We start from the raw sequence: 18,731 nt of genomic DNA on the forward strand, positions 1-18,731 counted from the left end.
TCTCATGTTCTTTAGGCTTTCTTTCCTCCTTTTCTTCCTTTACCTTACCATTCCCAGTTTTTTCAGATCTTTCCCTTATTGATTTTCTGGCTCTCTTCTTTCTCTCCTCCCTCTCTCCCACTTTCCTCTCTGCTCCTCCCATCTCAGTCTTTCCCCGTGCCCTCAGCCTTCTCCCACAAGCCCTATACCACCTCCATACACAGCTTAACGCTGTGTGAGTCTCCTTCTCTCCATCAGGCCTCTTTTCCCCTCCTTCCCTCGTCCTTCATCCCTCTCCTTCACTCTTTTACTTACCTATCATCCCTCTCCTCCCCTCTTATCTCATCCCTACCCCCTTTCTCTCCTCTCAGTCCTCTAGTTTTTGCCCTTCTCTTCTTTTCTCCCCTCCACCCCAGCCTCTCTTGCTCTGTTATCATCTGCTACTCGCCCTTCCTCAACCAGATTAATGATGCGTAAAGAAAAGTGGATTTTTGTTAGTGCATAAACCTACTTTTTACCTCCTACCCTTCTCTCTGTTCCTGTCGCCTCTCCTCACACCTCTTTCCTCCTCTAGATTCTTACTACTGTACATCCTTTTCCTTTTCTCACGTCCTTCTCTCCTGATCTTCTCGTCTCTCCCCTATCCCTCATTCTAGGTCCATATCGCTTTTCTACCTCCCCACTTACATCTCCTTAACCCTCAGTGCAGTGCCTACGACGCTACGTGCTCTGCCAACACACAGTAGATTTTGATTTTCTTATTACCTAAAAGGAAGCACATCCCGCCGAATTTATTTTTGTGTCTGCCCGCATAAATTATTAATGGGGTATCCAGGGAGCAATATTAAGCTTTGATGTGGCCCAATGACTCTATTGCACCAATCGTGAATTTCTCGCAGTTATTTTCAAGTAGCCACTTTTTTTCCTTTGTACAGCAGAAGGTATATTTATTGCACTGTTACTTGTTGATGTGTATATGGAAATTCCCGCAACTATAATGCTTTTGTGATAATTTTCATTTTATCTTTCTTAGAAGGTAGATCATCGCACCATCAACTTACGGGAAGCTTCGACAATTAATACTGGCGTTTGGGAGATGTAATGCCTTGTGTGTGTGTGTGTGTGTGTGTGTGTGTGTGTGTGTGTGTGTGTGTGTGTGTGTGTGTGTATTCATTTTCGACACTGAACACATTTTGGACGGCTGCACTTATGTCCACCGTGTTTTTGTGTTTGATGATACTGACGGCACTCACTGTATTATGTTTGTATATAACCACACCTTGTACAGTAAGACAACCCATTCTGCACGACGATTTTGCCTTCTTTAAACTATTTCCAGACGATTTTGTTCAACTAAGCAAAGACCTTCTAAACTGAAGGCGTTGGCTAAGGCTTTCATTGGCCCCTTAAGTACGAGAGACGAATAAAGATAAATAAAATCGCATGAGGGAAGGAAGACTAAAGTAAGACCACCATAATAAAGGAAAAAAAAATAGGAACAATTTGACGTGTATATACCGGGTATATATATATTTTTTTACAATAGTCACTCTTTTGTAAGCTACTGTTAAACATGATTTTTTAAAATGATAGCCTATTTTAAATCGCTTACTTTTTTTGTTTGAACATTTAGCCATCACTCAGTTTATTTTTGGATCTACCCGGTATGTTGTAACTATCTATAAATATAATGGATTTAATTACGTGTATATCTGGTCTGACTGTGGCTTTGTTAGTAATGCAGTCCTTCACTTCTGTAGCATCGGTGTGTGTGTCTTGATCCAGTGCTCATTTTTGATAAGCATGAAACCATGATTTTGTTTTATTATTAGTATTTTTTTTTCTCTTTTGCCTGGGTCAACTTTTCACACACACACACACACACACACACACACACACACACACACACACACACACACACACACACACACACACACACACACACAAATATATGCCGGTACATACAGTACATGCAAAATACATAACTCACCTTCATCACTTCTAAATGCCCGACTTTAAACTTGAAGTAAATTTATTTAATCTCTAAGCAATAATAATAATAATAATAATAATAATAATAATTATAATAATAATAATCTCAAAGTGTCTCTAAGTACTGTAAATCATTACTTCTTTAATGTTCGAAAACTCTGCTCTGTGTTTAACAAATTATCGAAGAATTTTATAAGGTTTCACAATGTACGATACATATTTTTAGTACATGTAACCACCGCATTACAAATTAAGCTGTTACAGGATATTGTGCACTGTACTCATTTAGCTAAAGATTAAGCAACATTTCTGAAACGCTTTGTAACGCCTGCTAATTTGTGTAATATATTCGTCTTGTACTACCGTAGTTAGAGTGTTTTGAATTAACTCTATGTACTAATTCATTTTTTTTTCTTTTCCTTAATTCACATCCTTCATTTCCTTGAACTTTCTGATCTCTTTAAACCCTCTCTCTCTCTCTCTCTCTCTCTCTCTCATCAACCCCTCTTTCCTCATTTCTTCTCCATCCCTCCTCTCTCTCTCCCCCTTTTTCTCCTCCCAACTCCACTTTTCTCCCTCCCTCCCCCCTCTCCCCACAGCATCCTGAAGTTGCTGAACCAGAGGAAGCTGGAGACGCTGAAGGAACGCTGGTGGAATCAAAACCCAGAAAAGAAAGTGTGTGAGAAGGACGATGACCAGAGCGACGGTATCAGCATCGAGAATATCGGTACGTGGAGGGAAGGAGGGAGGGAGGAAGAGATGGAGGGAGAAAGTTTGGAAGGGAGGGAGGGAAGGGGAGAGGGAGATGGATGATGTTTGTGAAGGGCGCTGGCCAGAGCGACGGCATTGGCATCGAGAATATCTGTACGTGGAGGAAAGAAGGGAGGGAGAAAGGGAAGAAGGAAGGGAGAACTGGAGGGAGAAAGTTAGGAGGGGAGGGAGGGAAGGGGAGAGGGAGATGAAGGCGTGTGAGAATGGCGATGATCAAAGCGATGGTATAAGCACAGAAACCACTGGCTTGTGGTGGGAAGAAAGGAGGGAAGGTGAGGCAGGGAAAAAGATTGAAGGGAGAGAAGATGAAATGAAGGGAGAATGATGATGACCAGAGAGACGACATCAGCATAAAAAGTATCGGTAGGAGGAGGGAAGGAGGGAGGGAAGGATGAAGGGAGGAAGGGAGTCAGGGCAAGTGTTGGGAAAGAAGTAGGAAAGAAGGGAGATGAAGAAACTGAAAACAGTAAAAAAAAAAAAAAAAAGGAAAAGAAAGAAAGAATGAATGAGAGAAAGAAGAAGAATGCCACAAAACGAAATACGGCACAGGATTTACGGTAGTATGTCCTGCATGTGGGTATGACAAGGAATTTAGTAACGAATAAATACGTAATAGAAAAATGTTGTGATGGTGCAGTGGTGTGTTTGCTGTGATGATGATGATGATGATGATGCAATAACAATGTGTGTGGTGCTTCAGGTGGTGTGTTCATTGTGATCTTCGTGGGCATCGGTCTGGCGTGCGTGACCCTGGCCTTCGAGTACTGGTGGTACAAACACAGGAAGGACCCCAGCGTGTCAGACTCCGCCAAGGTGCTCGCCGTCAGGGCCTACCCCGACGACCGCAAGCCAGGATTTCAGTCACAGGAGAAATCCAATTTCAGCACCGAATACGGGTACTGTTTGCCTTGTTTCACTGTTGGAGCTGGAGTAGCAGCAGTGTTCAGGATTAATTACTTATGATAGTGCTTGAAACTGAAAGCTAAAGCTTGGAAATAATTTGCTCCCCTGCTGTTTTAGATAAGTTACATGCCATCTGTTGTGATACAAATGTGTATATCCCATTCAAATCTGGATATTTCTGAAATATCATCGCTGAACTGTGTATATATATATATATATATATATATATATATATATATATATATATATATATATATATATATATATATATATATCATCGCTGAACTGTGTATATAATATATATATATATATATATATATATATATATATATATATATATATATATATATATATATATATAGTAAGAATAAAACTCAGTACCCGCATCGTGGTGATATCCCGCAGTGATGGCTGTGTTGTGTTGGGGTGTGGTGCTGGTGATAATGGCAGGGTCTGAGCCCGTACACAAAGATGGCCTCTGCAAATGTCTAAAACAGCCAGTAGTTCTTGCTGTGCTGCACATGTAGTGGAAGTACATCACACACACTGTGTAGAAAGTGTGCCACACAAATACATCCTATAATACCCGAAGTAGAAGCAGTTAAAAGTACAATAAAGTGTTGCTGGTGCGGGACTTTGGTGTCCTATACTCTTTTCACCTTAACTTGGACCAGATTTTTCTCCTTTTGCAGCTCATTTAATTTACTTCAGTCCTTTCCATAGCGCTTCTTCGTGACTAGCACCATATTCTAGTGTTAATCTACTGGTACAACTCAGTACTGAAGACTGAGACATTACCATTTATGGACAAGTTAGACACAAAGAAGTATAGCACTCTCTGTGGACCGTACTTCAGTGGACTTCGGAAGCTTCCCAGCACCTCTGCCTTATCGATTTCTTCCGGTATTTAGCACGTTGGTATTCTCTTACGTGTTACTAGTGATATAAATAGCGTAGTAGTAGTAATAGTACCGTACTAGTAGTAGTAGTAGTTGCAATCCTAGGTTGATCTGAACATGAACTCAGAGGACCGCAGGCTGAAACTGCACTGCTCCTGCAGCTCACCGTCCTCCTCTCGGGAAATGAGAGACTTGTATAACCGGGCAGTGGATCCGTATAGTCTCATAGGTGCCACCACGTGAAGGTGCCCCTCTCCAGCACCAGAAATGGCGTGGCTTGTGATTCAGTTTGAGCTTTAAAATAATCGTCTACCGTTAGTTGGAAAAGAATACTTAAGACGTTCCGACCATGAAAGAGTTAATGTGAATAAAATACTACTGAAGAGCTATTCCGACCATGAGGGTTAATGTGCAATATTCGAGTAATTCGCTGAGGATGAGGTGTTTGGGAGCTTCTTGAGTCTCCCCCCCCCCCCAAATTCGGCCTTCCGATCTCTCAGTCATATATGCTCCCATCTGTAGTTCCAAGTTGTTTTAAAACCTGCATTTGTGGTATTTGAAACTAATATATTCAATCTCTTCACTACGATGACATTTTCTCAAGATTATTTTACTCAGCTTTGGAGAGACTCATATATATCCCACATCTGAGATATGCTTTTATCCCTTCACTGCAAAACGTCTCCCTCTAATAAAGTCACTGGAAGGTGGCAAGAATGCAATCAATAATGCGTCATCGTACTGAAGGGATCAAGTGTGCATATGACTGGCTTTCCCCGTAGCGGTTTGACTGGCCTACTCTCTGAACTTTATTCATTGTACCAGCAAGATGTTTTTCAAGTAGCCATCTTGTAAATGAAGAGTTCATTCGGGGATAAGTATGAATATGGGGGAGTTGTTTTTCCGTGCGTCTGCTAAAGTCTCCAGATTATTTAAGATATTCTAGTGTCAGAATGATCAAGAAATTGTCAGGTGGCAGTGAAGATAATGACGGAAATAAATTACAGCCGGTCATTTGTGCAATACAGTTAATTAACCAACCTAATAAATCTATCCTACCTCTCAACTCTTCAACTTTTAATTTCTATTGTCTTGTGTTGTCTGTTAATACTCATTTGTTTAGTTATTCGGTGAGAAATTTTTTTACACATAATTATTTTTTTACCTGAGGTGCTACGTTTATGACAGCGCAGCGTGGGTTTACTTGTTTTTTTTCTTAGCCTTTTTTTTTTTTTTTTTTTTACATATTCAAATTATTACCTGTCTATTCTCTGTGTTTTCATTTTGTATTCCAATCTGATTTGTTTCTCTTTTATCTTTCTATTTACTTGCCATATTGTCTTTGTTCTCTTTCACTGTGTCTCTGCCCCCGTCTCTAGCAACCCCGTGGCAGAGAGCTGAATCCCACGCTGACGCCCAGTAAGCCATCCAGTTCATTATGTGATGGATGGTGTGCCCTCTTGTTTTCTCTGTCTCACTGCTCTGTTATCACTTGTTTGCTTTGGCTCACACTCACCCCCCCATCCCTCCTCTCTTGCTCTCTGTCTGCCTATTCTTCTTTCTGACTTACTGCTCTGCCACATGTTTGCCCTGGCTCACACGCCCCCTTTCTCTCTCGCTCTCTGTTTGCCTCTTGTTTTCTCTGTCTCATTGCTCTGTTATCACGTATTTGTTGTGGCTCATACGCACCCCCTACTCCTCTCTTGCTCTCTGTCTGCCTTTTCATCTCTGTCTTACTACTATGCCATTTTGGGCTCACACACCCTCCCCACTAGTCGTCTCTCCCTCTCTTTCTGTATACCTGTTTATTTGGGGCAAAATTATGGATCATCCTTGCCTCTTAACATATCTCACTTCCCTCCTTCACTCGACTTCTCAAACTTTCTTTTGTCTCTCCCGTGTCTTCTGCTTCACCCCTGACTATCCGTCTCTCACTTCCTATCATCTTTCCTGTCATTTCTTACTTCCCCTTATTTACTGTACTTCTTTACTTGCAACTGTCTCTCCCTCAGTCCAAGTCTTTTCACAAACTTTCCTTACACTCCATAACACAGTGAAGCATCTTTCATATGTTGAGCTGTATTCTAACTGGCACAGCAGACTTTGTGGCACCTGCTCCCTGTTTTGCATATTACACCTTTGATCGGTGGTCGGGGTTTATTGCTGATACAACGCAATTCAAGGATGAAGCAACTGGTCGCCCTCAACTTAACCCCTAGGCATCGTATCTTTTTTTTTTTTTTTTTTTTTTTCCACACGAGCCCAAGTGAAATGGAGTTAATTTTTCACCAGTCCTTCTGAAATGGTCAGAGACATCACACAGAGAAAGAAAATACGTTTTTTTTTTTTTTTTTTTTTACCTCGTTTGGGCATTTTAATGGCATGAGGGCTCGTGTTTCATTGTAAGCAAAGTTAACTGAAACTGCTACAGTATGTAAATAATTTTGCACTTCAGTTTATAACCAGTAAGAGTTCATACTGTGTGTATATATATATATATATATATATATATATATATATATATATATATATATATATATATATATATATATATATATATCGTATTAATCACCTAAGCACCAAAAAAAAAAAAAAAAAGCTGAATGTTTTTAAACAAGAACTAATTCACATGATACGTATAAACTTACTTTGTGTATTACATGACGCTTCCACTGATTTCTACATATAGTTGTATTTTTCCTTTATAATATACAGTACGTTGAGAATCACACAGAAATACTAAGTCATCACCGAATTCTGTAAATATTATTAATTCACTAGTATATCATATGCATCTCATTTTCACCATTCACAGCTCTGTGGGACTGAGCAAGATACCCTATCCCTCCAGGATGATGAGGATGTCGATGATGAGGAGGAGGTGGTGGCGATAATAGAAAGTTCAAAAGAAAACAATATTAGGGCTTACTATGGTATTGCTATGGGTACTAGTTTTTAAGGGCTATCGGTGTCAATTGTTTTATTTGAGCCTTTAGGTTTCACTATGAGTCTCAAGCTGTGGAGTAAGGCTACAGTTTTGCTGTGCTTATTTATACAGTATATTTGCACTTTCAATGGCTAGTAAGTTTTGGAGCCACGCACAGCACCAAAACCCCGCTTGGGCTGCCTCGGCTCGCGCGGAAAGGAAAAAAATTCTAAGGCCAAATTTACCCTCGGAAAATGCTTGTTATAAATCGTAGGCCATCATCCTCGCTGATGTTTATACTATAAGCAAAAAATAAATAAATATATATATAAAACGAATAAATGTGCAGAAATGAAGCGAGAATAAACCTTATTTAGGTGAAAACTAGCTTCCAATAACTTCCAAACATCACTGCACAAAATTTTTCCTGGGACGCGCAGTTGCAATATATATGTCTAAATGCAGAATTTCACGAGCTTTCTAATGATCTCCGTGGCGATTTGATACGCCCAATAGTTTTGGAGTAAATCGAAACAAAAAATCGCCTAAAAAGGTCTGATTTGTTTATCATTTCGGATGTTAATAGTGACACTGTAACAAACATAAACTAAATTATTTCCAGTTTTGTAGCCCAAAGGTTAAGGAAGCCCATGATATAATACACAGTGTTATAACCCTTGTTGTTATTGAGAAAATGAATTTTGAAAAGTTACGATGGGTTGCGCACGGTAACTGCACGTACGCTTCGGCCCGTAGCCTTTGTTCGTGTTTCGGAACTTTTCCCAAAATAATTATTTGCACACAGGTTATTTTGCTTTACAAAAGTATGCATAAGAAATCAGCAGCTTGACCATACTTTCTTCGGATTTTTGATGCAACCTAATCTTTACGAGTAAAATGCCTGAGAATAACAATGAAATGCGCCACTATTTCTCAATTAGAATATATAGTAAACACACACATCTTATACCTTACAATACATAGTATAAAAACTAGACAAATGAGCTGGTTACTCACATCCTCTAGCAGTGTTGTAATGCTTCTGGAATGCAGAGATGGAGTTGCAGAGGGGAAGAAGGGTACGATCACAGCCTACGTGTGTGTGTGTGTGTGTGTGTGATGTGGCGATAAGAGGCAGCTGTCTCCGTTGTGATGATGGTGGTAATGGTGGTTGTGGTGGTAGTGGTGGTGACAATGAAGGTGGCCTTGACCGTGGAGGGCGGAGGAGGTTCATCACTTCGCCTCACTCCTTTTCTCTCTCCTCCTCACCCCACTCATCCTCAAAATCCCTCTCCCAAGATTCTTTGTCTGTGTCCTCATAAATTTCAGTTTCACTGAATAAATATTTCAGGCACTCCTCCTCGGATAACCCTTTCCCTGCCGTCGTGGTTACTTTCAGTATTGAAAGGGAACCATCACGATCGCTTATGGATTTCAAATTTGGATTTCTCAGAAAATATATAAAAAAAACACTTATACACCTTGTTCACTGGCACACTGCGCTATATAATAAACATTATCACTATAATAAACGTAAGGTATGGACTGTGACGTAATAGAAAACGAGGAATAAGATGGCCAGCCCCGTGGTAACACAACACCCACCCCTGCTTGCCAACAGGACACTGAGACAGTGCTACCAAATCGTCAACATGAAAATGTGCTCGACTTGCTGTGAAAATATGCTAAGCCGAAAATGTGCCAAAGGTAAAATTAAATTATGCTAACTTATTATTTGCTAAACATATTACACTGAGTAATAGATCAAAGCAACAATGCATGTTAACATGTTTTAATGGAAAATAAATATAATAACTCAGCTATTTATATTAATACAATATAACATAGGCAATTCTGCAAACAAGGGCCAGATAATATCTCTGGCAAGAAACTTGCTGTAAAATATCTTCATTATAAAATTTCAGCCATTATACTTGGCCTTCAGTAAACAGCTTTACACACGACATTAACCAACCTTCATCTAACCAAACCACAGCGCGCAGGATTACGGCTGTCAAACGACAAACTCTGCAGTTGCCGACTAATCCCCTGCAAAGCAATTTTGTATAAGTTATTTTTTGTTTCTATTGTGGCCTACTCTGCACAATATTCTATTTTACCGAGTAATTTTCCTTTTTGTTTTCATGTTAATTAAACCGGGAAATTTGAAATAATGAACAATGAGTTCGCAAGTAAGATAAATGCTAGATTTATTCCAGACATAGCAGGATTATGCCAGAATATTGCTAAAAGATCCACTATGCTAAAAATAATGCTAGACACTAAATTTGATGTTAAATTATGCTAAAAACATAAAATTATGCTAAATTTGGTAACTGCACTGAGCTAAGAAAAAAAAAAAAAAAATAGAGCCGCGTTTTCGCGACATTTTCAAGTCAAGATCATCTTGATATCCATTTTGACTGATATCGAGTTTCAAGTGAGTGTCGTGAAAACGGCTCGGCAAGATTGTATTGCCTTTATATCAGAGCCATCTATAAACATTCGTTCGTGCGTCATATGGCTACCTTGCGAGATTTTCTGCAAGTAGAAGAATTAAATGATATTATTCGTCATGTGATCGACCAGACGGGGCTTTTGCTTGAAATTTTGGAGTCGGATGAAAAGGCAGCTGTACCACTGTTGTTGGACGCAAGGTAAAATTGTCAAAATCCTCAAGACCCTCATGTTGCGGTTGCATCAGGGAAAAACAAGAGTAAAATTGCTCTGGGACCTGCGGCGATGCTCTTGTTTCAAACAGTTTGCTGTAAATTAAGCTAGCCATGTCAAGTAATTTCCATATATGGGACCACGTTTATGCCTCGATGGACTTAAATGAAACACCTTTTACTAAAGTTGCTGCTAGATGGCACCACCACAGGTATCAGCTGATAGCAAATTTGGATTCTTCATTTCAAATAAACTTATATGGGACCACATTTACGTCTCAATAGGCCACAAGCTCTTTCTTCTCTCACGAGTTTGGCTCGACTTCGGGAGTGCTGGGTTTATTTACAAAATGGAAAGTCAGTATCAGTCAACATACCTCGGGAGGAACATTGACTAATCTTGACTAGTCATGCTCATAATTCAAAATTGTCTTGACTTTTGGTGCTCGCAAAAACAGATATCAATATGATAGTCAATATGCGATATCAAGATTAGTCATAATATCTTGACTTTTAAGGTCACGAAAACGTGGCTTAGGCTGCTTGTCCTAGTGATAGGCTTGTGAGTGTTGCGATATATTTCCCTCAGACCTTGCCACCCTTTGACTCACCAAAATTTGATGCACTATCAGCCACAGGAAAAGTTTCTACGATCATTTGTAGGGAAGCTGCGTCATGGTGCATCATTGGTTACTCTTCAGGTTGCAAGGACCTTGACCCGCTCTGCGTCATTGTGCGCAAGGGGGATAAGAGCAGTGTGGGAATGTGTAGCACATCTTCCCATGAAGACAGATGAAACAACACTGAAGTAATGTGTGTGGAGTAAGGCACTGGACAGTGTCCAAATGTGCCAGACACTGCTGCTACATTAACTGGTGCACAATCCTTAAAACAGACGGGAACCACAGGGCAGCACTCTGTACCGATCCCAAGGTCCGCCTCTAAACGACCAAGACAGTACTGTGCACTGATCCCTAGGTTAAAAGGTATGTTGGGATCAATTAGCCATGCTCCAGGCCCATAATCTCATGGGGCAATAAGGAATTGAGTGATGGATGGGATAATGGATCTAATATCGACATAATGTCCATTATTATCATACTGGAGGACTTGATGGTGTAATATGCTTAATAACTGCTAAGGAAGAGGTATTATAGATTTTCTAGACCAATGAGAATTTGAGTACTTTTCCTTCTGTCACTGAAGGCATTTTGTAGGTGATCAAGAACTAAAGATTTCTGACCGTGAAATTAGTAAACGAGGCATTAGGGCTTTACTCTCGCTGACTTATGAGATTTCGTAACACCTATTCCCTAGCCATTCCTTTGACCGTTACATCTTAATACCCTCTTGTAAGCAACTCATGCCAACTATGTCGACATTAATAAGACATACATAGCACATTGGAGAATATTAAGATGTAACATTCATAATAAATCGCGAAAGAGGAAATGCAACGAATTCTGCTACACAACTAGAACACTGCTCGAAGTAGCAAGGATAATTCTAAAAGTTACCATACTTAGGAGTTAAATTGTCTCTAGCTCTTACATTGCCGGGTCTGAGTTAAATGAAATGGCCCAACGCTAGCAGAAGTAACACCAACGTAGTGAAGACAGGTAAAATAAAAAATGAAAATCAAGGAAAACAAAGGCAAGAAGTAAAGAGGAAAGATGGGAAAACAAAGACGCAGGTGAGAGGAAAAAAAAAAAGAAACAAAACGTGAAACGACTTGGTGTAATAAGATACGCTGGGTATCTGTAGTTTAACATTATAATGATCTGTGTCCTGGTACAAATTGTGCTCACATACTGACACTGTGTTTACGGTGAAGATAAATCAGTTTCTGTCCGACTTGGACCGAACCTTCACTTATTCTGAACTGCATGCGTCCCTAATAACTATGCATGACTTTCTCCACACTAGTACATGACTCCACAGATGTGCATGACTTTTTCCACAGCAGTGTATTACTCCACAGAGATGAACGACTCCACACCAATGCATGACACAACAGAAATGCTTGACTTTCCACAGAATGCATGACCAAGGAATTGCTTGACTTTCCACAGAGTGCATGACAACGGAATTGCATGACTTTCCATAGACATGCATGTCTCACTAGAATGCATGAAGTTCTCCACAAAAGTGCATGACTCCACAGAAATGCATGATTTGCTCCTCATCAATATTAGTTTGAGATTTAGGAGTATGAACTGAACATATTTTGAGGTAATATGAGCTTACTAATTGCCTGCTTCAGAAGACCATTATTTAGTAGCGAGATTATGGTAGAAGAAAAATACTATTAAGTTTGACGGTTTTGGCATTATCAAATGTTTACAAGAGTCTGATTATACAGTATTCTGAAATATGATGGATATATGTGAAATTATTGAGATAAGAGATTATTAACTCACGTACTCCGATGACGACTTTTTAAAATAATTTATTCTCGCTACCACCAAACGGTTTTGTTCTGTTAAGGAGAGACTTTCCGAAACAGAGGGGTTAGATTCCACAGTGGTTCCCAAACTGGGGGCCATGGCCCCCTAGGGGGCCATATATCAGAATGTAGGGGGCCATAACCTGAACCAAAAGAGTTTAGCGAGCAGGTAGTCAGTGGAGAGAACTTACACAGGTTCAGTACAGGTTTGTGCAATGCCTTGCTGCCAGTGAATTTTTTTTTTTATTGCTGAATCAGCTTTTCGCAATAATGCAATTTTCAATTACTCTAAGTACCGGTATGGATTTTTTCAATATGCATTTTATTATTCCTTTAGTACCATTTCAATAATTATATAAGATTCAGCTAAGACAAAATACACATTTCTTTATTAATACTTAACAAAAGAGAAAATAAATGGAATCAATAAAATTACAGGATTTGCTAGAGTGATTTTTATATGGACACGATGAGTTTAGGACTATAGTGTAGACAGTCACTGTAGTCATGGGTTATGGTTGGGGAAGGGGGGCCATGGACAAGGATCATGTATGAAAAGTGGGTAACGACCAGAAAAAGTTTGGGAACCACTGGGTTAGAAGAATATAATACTTCATGTCACTCATTATGAGAAATCTATCCTAAACTGAATAAAATTGGCTGGCGGGAGCAAGAATAAAGGAGAATAAACGTCATTCTGAATAAAGTGTTGGACCAAGGATATCGCATCACTGGGGTTTGAAAGATCTCGTTCGTTGTCTCATTGTTTATCATTTAGCAAGTGGGTCGATATGAATATCCAGTCAGTAATAAAAATAAAGTAGTTGTGCAGATTCTTCCGTTGTGTTCAGAGAAAACATAGAAATTGCATACACAATCCTGCGATATGTATTGCCGATTTCTTTGAAATCCATATACTCACAATCCCTTATTTCTGATCATTTTTATTTTTGGGAGGGGGGACTGAACTCTCAAGAATCACTGGGAGGGTCGCGCTCCCTATACACTTTATGGATGAGGGTCCATTGTACGAAATGTACTAATGCCTCGTCTCACTGTTTCTGAGAATGTTCAGTTTGGTAACGGGGGGAGGGCTGGCCACTTAAAAATCATGAATGGATAATTGTATATAGTTGAGAACCTTCGGAGTAACCAAACGAACTCACCTTCGAAGTTTTTTCAGATATTTCTCCTATTTTTGATACATTTCATTTTTGGGATGGGGCTAACTCCCCAGGAATCATTGGGGATATCACGCTCCCCATGTATCGTATTACTGATGAGAGACCATTGTGCAACTTGTACTATGATAACAAAGTCATATCTGCCGTCCTTTCATTACTTCTGAGACTTTTTTATTTGGAGAAACGAACGAAAAAATTGGGATTGTTTTCATGCATCATTCAGTTCAAGGAATGGAAATGTTGTGATGTTTATTTTGTGGGCTGTGCACTTTGTTGTCTGCTTCTTGCTTTAATGAATCTAAACAATAATTTTGCATGAATATATGACCCGACTAATTATTAAGCACACACACACACACACACACGCTCGCTGGTGCAGTGGTAACGTTCTCGCTTGCCTTCTGGTAGACGGGAGTTCGCGCCTCGCTCAGGTTGCGAAAAGTTTCACTGACGAAGTGGGTGGTTACTGTCCCCCTTGAGCAAGGAGACGGGTGTGTGGGTGTGTGAAGGTCACACCCTTGCCCTTAGATCGGACTATATGAGCTCTCAGCTCCCTTCCGGGAGGGTAAGTTGCTGACGATCACGACCATCAAGTGATCCTGACCGACCCGGTGAATTACACACACACACACACTTTTGCTAACTTTTTTCTAAACCCTGTCAGCCCCAAGAAGTCCACATTGTATATTATTCCTGCTATTATTCGACACCTTGGTTCAGCTTTCAATAGACCTGACGAACTAAAGGACAAGGGGAATTAGATACAACCTTCATTAACCCCGCCACAGTTACAGCTCCTTAACCTGAACAAAATCGTCTGGCCGTATCCTGAGTAAAAACACATAAAAAAGGGTCATCGTAGTGAAATGGATAACAGCTGCGAGATTTCACTGTTTCCCTCCTCAGAGCTGGCGGCATCAATATGTCACCTGTGGCAGACCCCTAGAGTACGACACGCCAGAGTCAAAATTCCATCCTGGTCCCCAGCTGATCCCTACCAAGGTCATTAGATTAGCATGGAGCCATATTATTAACTTTTTCGGTAGCTTTTGAAAATATAGTGATCAACTTGTAGGCACCATAGCACTACGTCCGTATGCTGGATTCGTGATAAGAGGTAGTAGGTATATCGAATGTCATGAACATTCGGTTTAATTAAAGTTTCATTCGGTTTTTCAATATGTAAGGAAAGGAAAGGTAACGAGGATTATTTTTTGAACTGTACACTTTCCCACCTCTTTCTTGCTTTAAATTAATCTTAGTCATAACTTTGCATGCATAGAAACTCGACTAACGAAAATAATAAATTATTCAATGATTAAATATATTTTCAGTGGCGGCAATTATTTTTGGCTTTGCTTTATTTGTCATTTATTTAGCTCTTTGATGATTCACTTAGCTTTTTATCTTATTCACTGCCCGTCAAGTGAAGCCCAAGGAATGAAGTGAAGGTTTTTCTTTCATTTACGCACCAATAAAATGATAAATAATAAAAATCATGTAAAATATATTACTCTTGTTATGGTATTTTTGCTATAATATGTCTTTAACATCTACAGAATCTAACCGCTTCCTACTTCAGGTCTGACGGCTACAACATCGCGCCTGTGGCCAACCCTTGGTAAAGTGGCGGCCATCTCCACCACCTGTGTCGCACAAAAAATAAATAAAGACCCGACAACATCGGACACTGATGGCTATATTTGTGTCACGCTGGGTCGCTCTTGCTTACTTCTAATCCCAGCCTAACTTCTAACTAGGTTGTCTTAACTCAGATTTAGAAACCTTTTCTGTCGTAAATAAATATATAGATAGATCTGACATATTTTACATCATCGTAGAGTTCACAGTCATTATCAAGCAAAATTATCTTCTCAAGCATATCCGTCCATATCTGTGAAATTTCATCTTTATATATCGGTCAATAGAGGCAGTTTAGGAATTATAAATAGAAGGTTAAAAAATTTCAAGGAATTTATTAAATATTTAGATGCATTAACGTGAATATGTACTTCAGTTCTGAAATACCAAGTTATCCCCATCTGCATGTATATTGCTAATCTGTACGAAATCGTATACTTATATATATACATAATAGATGCAACTGGATGTCGTATACTTTTGCTGTATCATTTATTCAGATATTGCACCACTCGTGACCAGTTCTTATAATGCCATATTTAACTTTAGACTAACTTTCTTATTGTGATAGGTAGCTTATAATGTTGTGTGAGGGAGTGATCACTGGCTTTCAAAATAGTGGTCACTCGTTAATGCACGCCCGTGCCGGCGCCTACACACACACACACACACACACACACACACACAAACCACAGAGAGGTCTGTCTTGTCATGATCATAATTTTGTGATGCGGCAAATACAACTCGTAAAAATGTACTGCCAACGCGATAACACACTAAGTCTTAGCTCTTACAAAATTGGAACTGTAATTATGTATATATAATAATCAATGTTCTTTGGGTATATAATAAGTAGTGGAAAGTATGACACTGTTACTACTTACAGACTCTCTAGAGATAATAAACATACTGAAGGCAAGACATAAATAAAGATAAGGTAACACTTGCTGCGTCTCTCTGACACGACCAAATTGTTATAGAGTCAGATGAACATATGTTTAGATGCTGGTAATTAATGAAGTGGAGCGGGTTAAAGTTAGGGGTGAGGTGGCAAGTGGTACAGTTGAATTCACAAGCCCGTGGTACAGTGGATGGGACATTGTGTAGGGTATGACATCATTTATGAGCTTCTGCAGATCATAGTACAAAAGGCAACAGATGTCCTGAAGTCCTGTCCTCTGTCCTCTTTCCGTAAATTGAATTTTTCTTGAATTCTCGGCAGCCAACACTGATGACAATTGGGCCATCGAGCAATGTCATCAGTGTCGTCTGCCTCGGACTCACCAGACCAAAACTATGAAAAAAAAAAAAAAAAAAAAAAAGGAAGAAGAAAAAGAAGAGAGGAAACAGGGCTTTTGTTGTCCATAATACATATATCAGAACAGCACAACAACTCTTGATATTGGACAGACATTAGTTTTATTTAAGCTCTGTACCTACTAAGGCTGACAGCAGAAGTGTGTACAAGGAACTTCTGAATTCGTCTGTACTTAGAGAGGGTGTAGGCGCCGGCACAACACCGTCCTATTTTAAAGATACCATGGTATAGATAATCATAGGGTGTCTCGTTCCGTCTCGTCTTATCCAGTGATCCCATGACAGAAATAATGATAGGGTTTTTTACGAGACGCTACAAGACCTCATCGTTCCGTCCCGTCCTGAGCCACTCCAAGCAACGTATACTGTATCACCGCACTGTGTCTGTCTGTCTGTTGGTATGTCCTTCCACCCACTGTTTGCCTGTGTCTGTATGGCTGTGTGTGTAAGTGCAGTTACCCTACTAGTATCAATCTCTTATGGTTACAAGCGTCTTTGTAACATCGTCCAGGGACTCAGATGAGGCTCTTCTTTAACTTCTCTCATGTAACTCGTGATTCAGGCCACGATAAAAGGAAGAATACGAACTTTACTGATGTTCTGTTAAGCTTATCATTCAGGAAATATGCACCACTTTGGAAAAAGCGTTTATTAACGAATTGGCTAATGGATTCTTCAAAATACACGATCAGAGTCCTTATTTCTTCCCACCTTCTTAATATTTTGAATCTTGATATCAGGGCAATTAAAAAAAAAAAAGGTGATTAAGTGATTAGGATTTGATGAATGAAATAAAAGGCTGGATGAGAGTTTATGAGGGGTTGTGGGGGGAGGGGGGAGGGATGGGGGAAGGTGAGCCAGGAATGTTATAGAGATATTATATATTTTATTTTGAATGTTAACGTGTGCAGAGCAATATAAGTCAGCAGGTTTGTAAGTACTGTATCTCGCATCTGAGGCTACAAAATATAAATATATATATATAAATAGAATCCCAGATTACATTGTCGTTTTATTCCCTTCAAGTTGACAAAGGCTGTCTCTCCAAGTTCTCACTATCTCCAGACAACTTCTTTTAGCTTTGGAGACACTTTACGAATTGGGGATATTAAAGATAGCTTTAATTTACCCCTTCATCGCAAGAAGTCCCCCCCAGAGCTGAACTAATCTGAAGGTAGCAGGAATAAGAGAAGCACATAGCATATTAAAGAGGATAAGATTGCATGGGTGGGGAGGTGTTTCTGAGTATCTCCAGTCCAGAATGCTGAGACAAAAGAAGAAGGAACTGAATAAAAGGAAAAAAGAGAGAAGAAACTAAAAGAAAATTAGTATGATTCTCCGTGGAACCTCTCGAAAACTGAGTAAATGGGGAAGTAGTTAAAAAAGTGAATAATATTGGCTGTGTGTCTCCTGAGATGAATAAAACTGTCTGGGGAGGCCAAGACAAATATACACCAACAGACTGAAGGAGTTACATAATAAAAATAACCAAAATTACTCGACCCCACTCAGTACAAACTGACTCTGGAGGAAGTTCATATCTTCATCAGCATCACCTGTGAGATATGTGATGGTCTCTATAAAATGTTAATCAAGTTGTCTGGCATTTTCTTATAAACAACGCATAATCTGCAAAGGTACTGGTTGCCAATAACAACGTTTGAATATATATATACATATACATACATACATACATATATATATATATATATATATATATATATATATATATATATATATATATATATATATATATATATATATATATATATATATATATTAGGAAAAAATATGATTGTTAGCGCATGTACAGATACACAAATTACTGCCGCCAATTCTCACTTTCTTTTGAGCCTTATTGAGGTGCCAGATAGACGTTATGAACAATTTCAGACAGCGTCGTCTCTCAGAATCAGGTCATATTTTGATTTTGATGACGTATTCAGTGCTGGCGGTGACATCGAGGAGGGAGGGTGAGCGACTGTCTCTCCGCTGGCTACGTCT

The 18,731-nt window shown here is 39.4% G+C and overlaps 1 protein-coding gene across 1 annotated transcript in view; it reads left to right on the forward strand.

Annotated features, from left to right (window-relative positions):
• Positions 1-15,654, forward strand: part of Ir25a (ionotropic receptor 25a) — a 39,551-nt gene extending 23,897 nt beyond the window's left edge. The window contains exons 18-20 of the mRNA XM_080281481.1: positions 2,571-2,698; positions 3,443-3,638; positions 15,352-15,654. Coding sequence (XP_080137607.1) covers positions 2,571-2,698; positions 3,443-3,638; positions 15,352-15,394 — 367 coding nt within the window. The 3' untranslated portion in view covers positions 15,395-15,654. The remainder of the gene's footprint in view (positions 1-2,570; positions 2,699-3,442; positions 3,639-15,351) is intronic.
• Positions 15,655-18,731: the final 3,077 nt, after the last annotated feature.

The sequence above is a fragment of the Coenobita brevimanus genome, chromosome 89 (genome assembly GCF_032717465.1).
Source record: "Coenobita brevimanus isolate Jiangsu-jjx chromosome 89, ASM3271746v2, whole genome shotgun sequence".
NCBI classification, from domain to species: domain Eukaryota; kingdom Metazoa; phylum Arthropoda; class Malacostraca; order Decapoda; family Coenobitidae; genus Coenobita; species Coenobita brevimanus.